The sequence below is a fragment of the Somniosus microcephalus genome, chromosome 21 (genome assembly GCF_052327205.1).
Source record: "Somniosus microcephalus isolate GS21.2 chromosome 21, FLI_Smic_1.0, whole genome shotgun sequence".
NCBI classification, from domain to species: domain Eukaryota; kingdom Metazoa; phylum Chordata; class Chondrichthyes; order Squaliformes; family Somniosidae; genus Somniosus; species Somniosus microcephalus.
Genome location: NC_141007.1, coordinates 40,954,845 through 40,968,194, shown reverse-complemented (window position 1 = coordinate 40,968,194; position 13,350 = coordinate 40,954,845). Strand labels below are relative to the sequence as shown.

The 13,350-nt window shown below is 41.2% G+C and overlaps 1 protein-coding gene across 2 annotated transcripts in view; it reads left to right on the top strand.

Moving 5' to 3' along the window:
• The window catches only part of LOC147102729 (myosin-10), a 179,376-nt gene that overhangs the window by 118,942 nt on the left and 47,084 nt on the right, over positions 1 to 13,350 (top strand). For both annotated transcript variants that reach the window (XM_085963478.1, XM_085963480.1), the window contains 6 exons: positions 1,488 to 1,606; positions 1,693 to 1,845; positions 2,514 to 2,687; positions 6,165 to 6,338; positions 10,906 to 11,020; positions 12,111 to 12,304. In XM_085963478.1, coding sequence (XP_085819604.1) covers positions 1,488 to 1,606; positions 1,693 to 1,845; positions 2,514 to 2,687; positions 6,165 to 6,338; positions 10,906 to 11,020; positions 12,111 to 12,304 — 929 coding nt within the window. The remainder of the gene's footprint in view (positions 1 to 1,487; positions 1,607 to 1,692; positions 1,846 to 2,513; positions 2,688 to 6,164; positions 6,339 to 10,905; positions 11,021 to 12,110; positions 12,305 to 13,350) is intronic.

Sequence of the window (13,350 nt, the reverse complement as noted above, 5' to 3'; positions counted from 1 at the left end):
GATCTTTAATCTCTTCACACATCAACCTAAGCCAGCTTTCCTCTTCTAACCTAGTTTTGTAGGCCCCATTACCAGAAGCCTAGCTGAGTTAGATAACACAGCATCGACTAGGGATCAAACCAAAGAGCTGTGCCCTCTAAGGTTCAAATACTTAATAACTCACTGAGCGATGAAGGGAGCTTTACAATATAAAAGTTCTGTTGGTTTGTACATGAAATGAAGAAATCTGTGAGCAACGATGGAATCTATTTGTGAATTTGATTCACAATTGGATATAGTCCAATATCAAGATTACACAAGTCCAGAAACCAACAGGTAATTGCATAAATATTGATGTGTTGTAGCATAGGTAGATAGAGTAGATTTGTCCTTGGTTTCTTTTAAACAGACATAGAATTCAAAACCGAGGAGTTATGTTAACCTTGTATAGAACCTTGGTTAGACCACACTTCGAGTACTGTGCACAGCTCTGGTCTCCGTATGACTGAAAAGAAGCACTGGAAAAAGCACAAAAAATATTTAGAAGGATGATACCAGAATTGAGAGGGTACAACTATCTGGGAAGACCGAACAGACTCTGGCTCTTTTCTCTAGAAAGGAGAAGGCTATGAGGTGACTTAACAGAGGTCTTTAAAATTATGAAGGGGTTCGATAGGGTAGACAGAGATGTTTCTACTTGTGAAGGAGTCCAGAACTAGGGGCCATAAATTTATAAGAGACACTAATAAATCCAATAAGGAATTCAGGAGAAACTTCTTTACTCTGGAGTGGTGAGAATGTGAAACTTCCTACCACATGGAGTGGTTGAGGCAAAGTTGCATTTAGGGCGAAGCTAGATAAATAAATGAAGGTAAAAGGAATAGAAGGATGTGTTGATGGGGTTAAAGAAGTAATGTGGGAGGAGGCTTGTGTGGAGCATAAACACCAGCATGGACCAGTTGGGCCGAATGGCCTGTTTCTGTGGTGTAAATTCTATGTAAAGAAAGATGGCCAGTATAGAACCATAGAAGTTTACAGCACTGGAGATGATTTGGCCTACTGTGTCTGCCAGTTTTTGCTAGAGCCATCTAAAATCCCACTCTCTTCCTTTCCCCAAAGCCCTGTATCTTCCTTAGTTTCATATGTTTATCTAATTGTTCCTTTCAAAAGATGCAGTGATCTGTATCTCAACTGCTTCATGTGACAAAGTCTTCCAGGGTTTAATAACTCTGAAGAAATTTCTCCTAAACCATTTTCTCGCTCTCGGGCTCATGCATGAATAATGGATACTTGGGGTGTGTGTGAGAACTAATAAAACTGAATGAATGGCATTTATCCAGTATCAGTTATTAAATCATTTCCGGGATTATACAAATGCTGCATAGATCTTATGTGGAATACATTTTTGACCATGCCTGTTCAAAAAGGGGTTTATATTTTAACTTGCATGGAATATAATGATGCCACTTGTTTAGAGAACATTGTAGATTAATGAATGTTCTCTTAAGCTGCTCAGAAACTGTGTCACCTGCTGGGAATGAATGTAATGGAATTCACTCGTGCTATACTCACACCACGCATCAAAGTTGGCCGAGACTACGTCCAGAAAGCACAGACCAAAGAGCAGGTATGGTTGTGGCTTGCACAGATGTAAATTAATTGAAGCTGCTTCTTTTAGTGCCATATTATAAAATTAATATTTTTTGTCTCCAGGCTGACTTTGCAATCGAAGCGTTAGCAAAGGCTACTTATGAACGTCTCTTCCGTTGGCTTGTTCACCGCATCAACAAAGCTTTGGATAGGACAAAACGGCAGGGAGCTTCTTTCATCGGCATTTTGGATATTGCTGGTTTTGAAATCTTTGAGGTAAGTCCATTGTGAATTTAAAAAAAAAAAAAAAAAAAAAAAAAAAAAAAAAAATCCTGTCTCTGCCTTGCATGTTTCTCCAGTAGAGTCATTAGATAGTCACCAGGAGCAGAAAACCTGACTGAGTTTCGGACAGGGTCATGCATTGAGATCGGCTTCGCCTGGCCGTGAGCTCGGGCAGGTGATGAGGAAAGTAATTGCTCCAGGTGAAGGTGGAAAAATAACTCCAGTCGGAATGGATATTTGGGCCTAGGTTGGGAGTAAGATTAAGGTCTAACCCCAGGAGCAGAAACAGATGGTGAGGAATTTGAGTGGGGGTGGGGAGGAGGGAATAAAAAAAAATAGTTCAAAGCAGACAAAAAAACTTTTTTAAAAAAGGACACTAGACCAAAATCCAACTGTTTCTGTGGAATTAATTTTCCACATTGGTTTCTGCTAATCAATGAATAAAGCCATATGGATAACATGGTCCAGTAAGCATAATTTTTGATACCTCTACATCCTTTGACACAACTTTTGTTTTCTTTTACAAATTATTGATTTATTTTCACAAGTTTCCTGAAGTAGCATCTTTCTAATTAATGTGAAGTGTTTTCACCTGCCATGTATTGCCCAGGCTCAATGGACTGCTTAAATGACTACTTAAAAACTTGTTTCTCTCATTGCAGCTAAACTCATTTGAACAGCTGTGCATCAACTATACCAACGAAAAGTTGCAGCAGTTGTTTAACCACACCATGTTTATCCTGGAGCAAGAGGAATACCAGCGAGAGGGCATTGAGTGGAATTTCATTGACTTTGGCCTGGATCTGCAGCCTTGCATTGACCTCATCGAGAGACCTGTAAGACTAAAAGGGTTCTACACTTTGATTAGCCCAGTAATTTAATTACCAGTGTTAAGATACTGACTCTGCTGATGCAGCAACTTGCATTTAAATTAGAGCCTTGAAATAAAATATCTCAAACTGCTTCATATGGGGAAAAAATGGACTGAGTGATAGCAGACTTGGGAGAGTTGACCAAAAGCTTAGTTAGAAAGAGGTTATGAAGAGACTTTTAACAGCAGGGAGAAAAGTAGCAAAGTTGAGGAGGTTATGGGAGGGAGTTCCAAACAGTAGGACCTGGGAATGGGCAGGAGGCCAGAGTCTGAGGTCTGTAACCTGGGAGTGCTCCCCTCCACCCATTTAAAAATATATAATTATTGCCTCCATACAACATAATAGTTTCTCTTCAGAGCCTATTTCAAGTTATTGGCCCAGTAATTCCGTTCCAAACGCGCGAGTACGGTCGGGGTACTCGCGCGTCTGGCCGGAGGAAATGCCGGTTTTCAGCATGCACAGCGCATGTGGGGAAAACCGGCATTTCCTGTCCTCTGAACGAAGGGGTTCAGAGGCACAGCGCGTGCGACTGCACAGGCAGCGCGTGCGCAGTGAACTTCGTCGATTTCATTCATGGATTCAGTGAGGTTAAGTCCTTACAACTTACACATGAAAAAAGCATGTGCAAAGTTGCTCCAGAGGCTGCGGAGGAAGATCTATTTTATCGTGGAGCTTCTGAAAGGCAATATTTTTGTTTGGGAAAGGGAGGAAAGTTATTTTAAGAAATGCTGAGGTAAGTTTTAAAGTTTAGTTTTCAGTACTGTAGGTAGAAGGAGCAATTGTGGCTGTGTGAATTGAATTTGCTGTGTTTATTAAATGTGAAAATGACTGTTCTAAAATGAATAATGTAACATTTCCAACATTTTTAAAAGAATATTACTGATGAAAAGTTTTTCTTAAGTAATTATGTATGTCTGTATATATTCCTTTACGTATATATATGTATGTATATATTCCTTTACTTATGTGTATGAATATGTATTTAATTATGATTTTCCAATAAGTTACTTTCTCTGAAAGTCATAATTAAATACATTCATACACAAGTAAAGGAATATATACATACATACATATATACGCAAAGGAATATATACAGACATACATAAGTACTTAAAAGAATATATTACTGATGAAAAGTTTCTTTCTCAAAAATGTTGGAGTCATTTTCACATTTAATAAACACAGCAAATTCAATTCACATAGCCACAATTGCTCCTTCTATCTACAGTACTGAAAACCCATTTTAAAAAACAAAAATAAACTTTAAAACTTACCTCAGCATTTCTTAAAATAACTTTCCTCCCTTTCCCAAACACAAATATTGCCTTTCAGAAGCTCCACGATAAAATATATCTTCCTCTGGAGCAACTGTACTCGTGCTTTTTTTCATGTGTAAGTTGTAAGGACTTAACCTCACTGAAAGCATGAATGAAACCGGCGAATTTTACTGCGCACGCGCTGCCTGTGCAGTCGCACGCGTTCTGCCTCTGAACCCCTTCATTCAGAGGACAGGAAATGCAGGTTTTCCCCGCATGCGCTGTGCATGCTGAAAACCGGCATTTCCTCCGGCCAGACGCGTTAGTACCCCGACCGTACTCACGCATTTGGAAGGGAATTACTGGGCCAACATTTTACATGTCAATAAAATGAAAAATTTAACAATTGCACGATTTGCCCCCTCGCATCTGCGACTGAGGGTCCAAGGAGGTGCATTGCGCAAGAGGTCATCGTCGTACGTATCCTCACACTGTTCCCTTTCGGGAACTGTATGAAGTGGTGGAAAGATTTCTGGCCACATTAACGCTCCTTCCGTGACCATAACCATCTTCATACCAGCCATTAGGGTGGTTAGTCCTGTGGCGTGAGGGTTTTACGGGCTCCCACAACCCATCTGAAGGGGGGGGGGGCACTCACACCCGCGGACGCAAGTATCCCGCTGGATGTCCACCCAGAATTTATAGTTGGAGCTCCGACTCCACTTGCCGGGACTGTCTGGAGCGGGGTTCGAAACTCCGCGCAAAAGGTGACACCCATACGTTTCCTGCGCCTTTTCCCGCCCCGTGACTGGAGCCCTATGCTGCCACTTGAAAGACCAAGCTATCATCTGTCCTTTTTGCGGCGCCTTGGACTTCTCATTACCAATGATGAGCAGGCGCTGCGCCTCCACCTCGTTGAGATTGCTGAGGTCATCATCAGTTCAATTGTGAGTTCTTTTAATGCCGTGAATTGTGCTCATTCCAGCCATTTCACGTTGCTAATCGGAGTGGGCCTTTGGCGTAGCGGTAGGATCCCCGCCGCTGGGCCAGACGGGGTAGGGTTTCGAACCCCGCTCTAGACAGTCCCGGCAAGTGGAGTCGGAGCTCCGGCTCTAAATTCTGGGTTGACATCCAGTGGGATATTTGCGTCCGTGGGTGTGGGTGGCCCCCCCCCTCCTCGTATAGCTTGTGGGAGCCCGTAAAACTCTCCCGCCATAGGACTAACCACCCTAATGGCTGGTACAAAGATGGTTACGGTCACGGAAGGAGCGTTAATCACGGCCATAAATCCTTCCACCACTTCATACAGTTCCCCAAAGGGAACAGTGTGAAGACACGTATGACGACGACGTTGCTAAATAAATAAATGGAATGAGAAAAATTCTTTCAGGGCTTTTAAAAGTCTTTAAATTGCTTTAATTCTGTTTACATTATTTTGAAGAATCTGAAGTAGTTTTAAACGTTTTTAAAAGTTACCAAAAGCTTCATTAAAAATACCAAAAACCTATTTGAAATGCTGCTCCATGTAAAAATGCTTTGCAGCTTGTGAGAAACATTGGGGGCGTGTCCTATTAAACTGAGACCTCAAGGGGCGTGTCTCAGTTGCACAGCGCACTCCAGGCTTCGCGCTGGCTGCACTCCTGGGCGGCGTGATGTCAGACGCTGCCCGGGATTCTTCTTTCAAAAAGGAATTCCAGGCATCCCTGGAGGTGAACGGCAGGCACGTCGGGTAAGTGCAGATCGGGGGCTTGCACGCGCGGCAAGCCCCCGATCCGAATTTCTGCCCCATTGTGTATCCCTCTAACCAAACATACACAAGACCTACTTTTCTTTCATTTGTAGAGAAACAATTTATTTGCTGAGATTGGGAACTCACTTTTAGACAGTTCATCTATTCTAGAACACTCCCAGGATATCCTACTACGTATTGTTTCTTTAAAAAAAAAAAAAAAAATTCACTGTGGCAAAAAATGCTGTTTCCAATTTTACAGTATATTTGGGGGAAATGTACAGAATAGAAAGTTCAGTACTTCAAAAGATTTAAATGTAAACATGCACAGAACCCTTGGAATCTATGAAGAAAAATGTCTGAGGTAAATTGAAGTATCAATACACTAATCCATTGAGATATTTGGACAGAAAACAAACTTCAATCCATGAAGTCTTCTAACTTATTCTTGTTCAGGCAAACCCTCCTGGCGTGCTGGCTCTTTTGGATGAGGAATGTTGGTTTCCAAAGGCTACCGATAAGACATTTGTGGAGAAACTGAGCCAAGAACAGGGTACACACTCGAAATTCCAGAAACCAAGGCAGCTCAAAGATAAGGCTGACTTCTGTATTATTCACTATGCTGGCAAGGTATGTCTGCTAAATGGAATGCTTAGTGTTCAGAATGGATGTATAACTTGTCTTCTATTTCACCACTTCTTAAAATCTTTGACTGAACTCTATTGGATATCGTGGACAGCTTCAAGCCAGTTTATGTAGTTACATATCTAGGATAATGACTTCTAGATTGTGTAAGGTCCTTGGACTTGACACCAACTTTATTCTAAATCTTTATTGAGTTCGACTGAGTTTTGGCACACTCAATGTCTTGAGCAATAGTCATGCAGAGAAAAAAACGTATCCGCTTTTCCTCTGGATATAGAACGTAACCTTTGTTCTTTCGTTGTGTGTCTCTATGAATTGTAAAGGAAAGCTTAAGGTTTTTATAGGGCTCAAGTCATGCATTGTCATCCCTTAAAAGGAGTAGTTTTTCAGTTTCCTAACTGATCTGTGGATCATTGTCTTTATTTGTTTGTGGTACTGCAAGGATTAGTGCTTGGGCCTCAGCTATTTAAAATCTAGATCAATGACTTAAATGAGGGGACCAAATGCAGTAATGTATACAAGTTTGCTGACGATACAAAGCTAGGTGGGAAAGTAAGCTGTGCAAGGGATGCCAAGAGGCTGCAAAGAGCTGTAGACAAGTTAAAGAGAGTGGGCAAGAACATGACAGGTGCAATATAATGTGGAGAAATGTGAAGTTATCCACTTTGTAGGAAAAATATGGAAGAATATTTATTAGAAGGGGAGACTGGGAAATTTTGGTATTCAGAGGGACCAGGGTGTCCTTGTACACATCACAAAGTTAACTTGCAAGTACAGCAAGCAATTAGGAAAACAAATGGTATATTAGCCTTTATTACAAAGGGATTGGAGTATAAAGAAGTCTTACTGCAATATATAGGGCCTTGGTGAGACAGTTTTGGTCTCCTTACCTAAAGGATATACTGCCTTAGAGGGAGTGCAACAAAGGTTCATTAGACTGATTCCTGGGATGAGGGGATTGTCCTATGAGGAGAGATTGAGTAAACTAGGCCTATATTCACTAGAGATTGGAAGAATATGAGGTGATCTCATTGAAGCATATAACATTCTTAAGGGGTTTGACAAGGTAGATGCTGGGAGAATGTTTCCCTTGGCTGAGATCACTCCGAATAAGGGGTTGGCCATTTAGGAGTGAGATGAGAATTTCTTCACTCAAAGGGTTGTGAATCTTTGGAATTCTCTACCCCAGAGAGCTGTGGATGTTCAGTCAGTGAGTATATTCAAGACCAAGATCGATCAACCTTTTGGATACTAAGGGAATCGAGGGATATGGGGATTGGGTGGGAAAGTGGAGTTGAGGTAGATGATCAGTCGTGATCTTATTGAATGGCAGAGCAGGCTCGAAGGGCTGAATGGCCTACACCTCCCATTTCTTGTATAGGCTACTCTCTCATCTGAGAGACCACTGACCCCTTAGTCAGATTTCTTGCTAACACAAGACCTCTCCTTGCTGACTAAGCTTTTTCTTGCTAAATGTCATCCATACCCTGAAGAATCCTGGGAATGAGCAACTTTGCCCATTTTATTACAGTATTTCTAGCTATTGTACAAGTCCACAAACTAAGTAGAAAGCAAAAACCTTAATCATATGCGATTAAATCAAATCCTAATCCTATGTATATATGATCGGGTATCTTACAGTTGGCATCTTACAGTTGGCATTGAAGTCAAGCCCCCAAATGCTCTTCCAGCCTCTATAGAGCTAATCCCTGCCTAACATGCTAGCCTTGTAAACAATGGTGATCCTTTCATGCAAAAAAGGGATGAGAGGAGTGTCTTTATTTTGTGATTTTTGAAATGGAGGGAATTTGAATAAAAAATGGCTTTGCTGCAAGGATTTTATTATGCTGTGGTAAAGGCAGTCTATGGGTGCCTGTAGCACAGTCACAGGAGATCTGCTATCTGCATGCAATCAGACTTGGTCATTGTATTGAATGGGAAACATGTTATAAAATAAGTTCCCTTTCAATCTATGTCGGACTACACAAGATATATCCATTGACTGTGTCCATGGAGTTCCATCACATCGCTACTTTGTGAATTCCTCTTGGTGGTAGAGGTCTTGGAATGCAATTTCCGTTTAGCATCTGTTGTCAATCAGTCCAACTGGGAAGCTGCGAAAACATGGAATAGTCACTTCATGAATCATTAATGAGCAGCTTGCTGTCTGTGTTTAAGGACAAGCTGTCAAAGGATTTTGCATTAGAGAGGAAACACCCTTGGAACCCAAAGACCCACTTGAGGTCTTCAATCTTCTATTCACCTAACCTTTACATGGCGTGTGAAGTAGAAACTCCATGAGCGGTCAACTTGTGTAAAGGCAACATTTGAGACTGTTTCCAGGAATTTGCTGAAAAAAGTTGCAAGGCTTTTCTTTAAGCTCTTTGTTTAATCAGACTAGTTTTACTTTATCGATAGCAAAAATACTGCAGATGCTGGAAATCCAAAATAACAGAAAATGCTGGAAAAACTCAGCAGGCCAGGCAACATCCGTGGAGAGAAATTAGAGTCGAAGTTTTGGGTCTAACCCTTTTTCAAAACTGGAAAGGAAATGAAAGGCAGGGCAGGGAGAGAACAAAAGAAGTGGAGAGACATTAAGGTATTCAAAACGAGACGAGATGGTGATAGGACTAGTGGAGACAAAAGACGGCTCAGATTAGGTGTGAAATGTTCTGGCAGAATGAGAGACAGCTGCCATGTGGGGGAGAAAAAAAGGAAAGGGGTGGGAGGGAAAAAACAAAGGGGTGGATAAAAATTATAAGTAAAAATGTAATAGGGGCCGAGGTTATGATCTGAAATTGTTGAACTCGATATTGAGTCCGGAAGGCTGCAAAGTGCCTAATCGGAAGATGAGGTGCTGTTCCTCGAGTTTATGTTGAGCTTCTGTGGGGAGACCAAACGCAGATTGGGTGACCGCTTTGCGGAACACCTCCGTTCAGTCCGTAAGGGTGACCCCGAGCTTCCAGTCGCCTGTCATTTTAATTCACCGCTCCATTCCCACTCGGACCTCACTGTCCTTGGCCTCTTGCATTGTTCCACGGAAGCTCAACGTAAACTCGAGGAACAGCACCTCTTCCGATTAGGCACTTTGCGGGCTTCCGGACTCAATATCGAGTTCAACAATTTCAGATCATAACCTCTGCCCCTATTACATTTTTACTTACTTTTATCCACCCCTTTGTTTTGGGTTTTCCCTTTTTCTCCCACCCCCTTTTTTTCTCTCTCCCACATGGCAGCTGTCTCTCATTCTGCCAGAACATTTCACACCTAATCTGAGCCGTCTTTTGTCTCCACTAGTCCTATCACCGTCTCGTTTTGAATACCTCTTGATGTCTCCATTTCTTTTGTTCTCTCCCAGCCCTGCCTTTCGATCTATTTCATTTCCTTTCCAGTTTTGAAAAAGGGTTAGACCCGAAACGTTGACTCTAATTTCTCTCCACGGATGTTGCCTGGCTTGCTGAGTTTTTCCAGCATTTTCTGTTGTTTTAGTTTTACTTTATAATAGTTTTGGGTAAAGTGCACGCTCCCTGTAAGTGTCTCACCCACTTCCTGAGACATGTTCCCTGTCGCACTTTGTTAAAGCTGCTGTTACGAAGCTGTATCCTCCGACTCACCGTGAGCAAAGCCACAGGGGATCTGCTAATTTGTGCTGTTGGTATTTTTTTAATCTCTTGGTGTTGACATGCTGTTTCATCAGTAAATAAATCTGAAAGCCGTTTAGCCTATATACAATGGTCCAGTAACATGCTATTTCTCCACTTGAGGTAACCCAAGAATGAGCTGGCCATGTCATGTTCTCCAGCATAGAATGCTTTGTATGATGAGTATTCTTCCAATTTTGTACACACACTTCTAATCAGTTATGCCAGGACTATTGGGAAAGGGCAGGGGAGCAGGGCTAATTGGATAGTGCTTTTAAAGACCCACCACAGGCACAAGGGGCCAAATTGCTGCCTCCTGTGCTGTATGATTCTATGAAGTCAGAAATCTCTGAGGCTTGAAGAAATTCAAATCTTTAACATGACCTGCTAATTTGTATTCTAGTATGGGTAGACTGTTGTGATTAGGGCTCTCTTAGCTTGTCATGAAAAAGTCCAGGGGTGCTGAGACCAATTGTACTGCCCCTGCAGCTAATTGGACTGAGCTTGATTATGGCAGGGGCTGGGGATGAAACTTGATCTTCCTGCCATGGCTCAATTCCAAATTGGCAATGTAATTTGGTAAACAGACCATCTTGGAGGAAAGAAAAACTTTCCACTCTTGAAGTACTGTTCTTCCAATGAATACTCTATGTAGCACATTGTGACTCACTAATTTGAGTTAAAACACATTTTAATCTTTTAGAAATTCAGCTGTATCCCACCATTGGCGATGCTGAGTAGAACTGTTGATGTATTTTGCTAAAGTAAAACTGAATTACAGATGAAAATGAGTATATACTTAAAGGTGCTCTGAAGTTTGGCCACATTATGGATTGGTGTAGAAATGTACTTGATTTTTTTCCCCCCATGTCACAAGTAATTACAGCTAATCTTTAAACTTCTGATACTAGGTGGATTACAAGGCAGATGAATGGCTTCTGAAAAACATGGACCCACTCAATGACAATGTTGCAACCCTCCTGCATCAATCATTGGACAAATTTGTGGCAGAATTGTGGAAAGATGGTTTGTAAATTACATTTTATTGATGCTAACATTCCATGAAAATGGTGCGGCTATTTACCACTGAGCTTTCTCGGTGACTGTGAAGATGGGTAGAAGTGTCAATCAGTTATGTTCTTGTTTCTCAGCAGTATTTATGTCTACTTTCAGAATCCCAAGCTTGAAATCCCTTCATATAATTCAAAGTTTGAGGGTGACAAATTTTGCAAATCCCTTTCATATTTTCCCCTAATTTTCAGTTGCTGCATCCTTCTGGATTTTAAGTTCTGAGTGAGCACGTTTGTGACGGCAACTGTAACTTTTGTATTCTTGGCCTTTGGCTTTGTAGTCCGTTCAGATTCATTGGTGCTGATGAAGGCCGAACTATTTAGCCCCATTGTTTGTGACCAGATGAGCGAAAGGATATTGCAGCCTAAACTTAGAACGCAGTGAATGGGAGTTAAGCATCAGAAGAGTCCCAGCCATAGTGCAAGTGCAGAGCTGAAAATACCATTTCTGATGTTCCTCTTAACATATTTCCTTTTTTTTTTTAAAGCAAGCATTAAATAAAATGCTAATCTACCTGATTAAACAACCTTGGGATGTTTTACTATGTTAAAGGCGCAATATAAATGCAAGTTGCTTGTTTCTATATGAATTACTTCCCTGGCTGGAAGTACTGTCTACTTTCTGGATAGCAAATCTCCTGGGGTTGAGAGAGGCAGAGTAGCATGTAATTGTACTGGAAACAGTTGCATTAAAGCTGTTTAATGAGACCCAATTCCTGTTTTGTACCTGTAGTGTTTCATTAGAGTTAAATTGTACAAAGTCATAGTTTGCAACTGAATAATCACAACTACAGAGTCCTTTTCACCATATTAATCTGTGCAGGAAGTATATCCAGCTTCATTACATGATGTGGCAGAGCTGTCTGACTGTGTCAAAACGTGACCGATTTCTAATTCTGGCTCCTGGTCAGTGCTCCACCTTGTTTATCTTCATGGACTACAAAATCGGTATCGCTTGATTCTGCAGTTAATGCGCTTTCACTCGGTACACAGGTGCAACAAGTTGAAGTAAAAGTGCTTTACAAAATGTAACGTTGTTGTTGCAGTTGACCGTATTGTGGGATTGGACCAAGTTGCTGGTATGAATGAGACTGCCTTTGGTGCCTCTTATAAGACGAAGAAGGGCATGTTCCGCACAGTGGGGCAACTGTACAAAGAGTCCTTAGCTAAACTAATGGCAACTCTCCGCAACACCAACCCTAATTTTGTTCGATGCATTATTCCAAACCATGAGAAAAGGGTAGGTATATTTCCAGAACGGGGAAAATGGCAGCCCCTGCTGTTGTAAAGTTAAACAAAAATTCTTTAGTTATGCAATCTTCATGTTACTTCTACTAATTACACAGAAAATTTCACTTTACAAACGAGTGCAATCTTCTGAGATGTTCAAACCCTTTGCTTGCACCAAGCTGGTGAGCCACAATTTTGTAAGGATTTGTATAGTGCACTTCTAAGCTAAAGCAGGCAGTCTATTGTGTAAATTAATTTGACATTTGGGGGGTGGGGGAATGTTTGCTTAATTTTGTCCAGTTTGAGTAGAATATTTTCAGTACTGGGTATATACGTAGATGGTTAATGGGGATAGCAGAATAACCACTTGGAATAATTTGGCTTAAAATATGTTTTTAGCTTTTGGGATTGAGGTTGGGGTGGGGGGGGAGGTGCGGGTGGTGGGTGTTTAGACGTATGGCAATGGTTACATCTCTCCCACCTCATTTTAATGTCTGACTTCACTGACAAAGATTGAAGTATTTATTTGCTGTTTTGGCCTTAGTCCTCCTTTCAATAACTGAGTCCTTGGAGTCGTCATTTATTAACCTTTTGTATGGCGTTGTGATAATACGTTACTAACTCTGCTGACAGATTCCATACAAAGAGATGCTACATTTTATTCCCACACCATGGCCAAACAGTGTGGTGCATTAGTACAGTTAAAAGATCTGGAAATGTGGAAGATTCATAGCTGCAATTAGCAGGACCATTTGAGTCCTGTCTGAAAGTTTCCATCCCTTTAAGTCTGATGAATCATGTCTTATTTTTCAGATATACGGAATAGTTTCAAAACTAGTAACAAAGAAAGGCAGCCAGCTTGGCAGTTGGTTTTTTTAACCTTGGGACTGTCGGCAAATCCAAAGAACCCGAACAAGTTTTTGAAGCTTTTGAGCTCCTATTCTGAAGCTAAATTCAATTTTACAGTTATAAAGCTACTCAAACATTTTAGTTTTTTTACAGTACTCATCCTGGTCAATTAAATTCACAGAATCACAGATCACAGAAACCTCACAG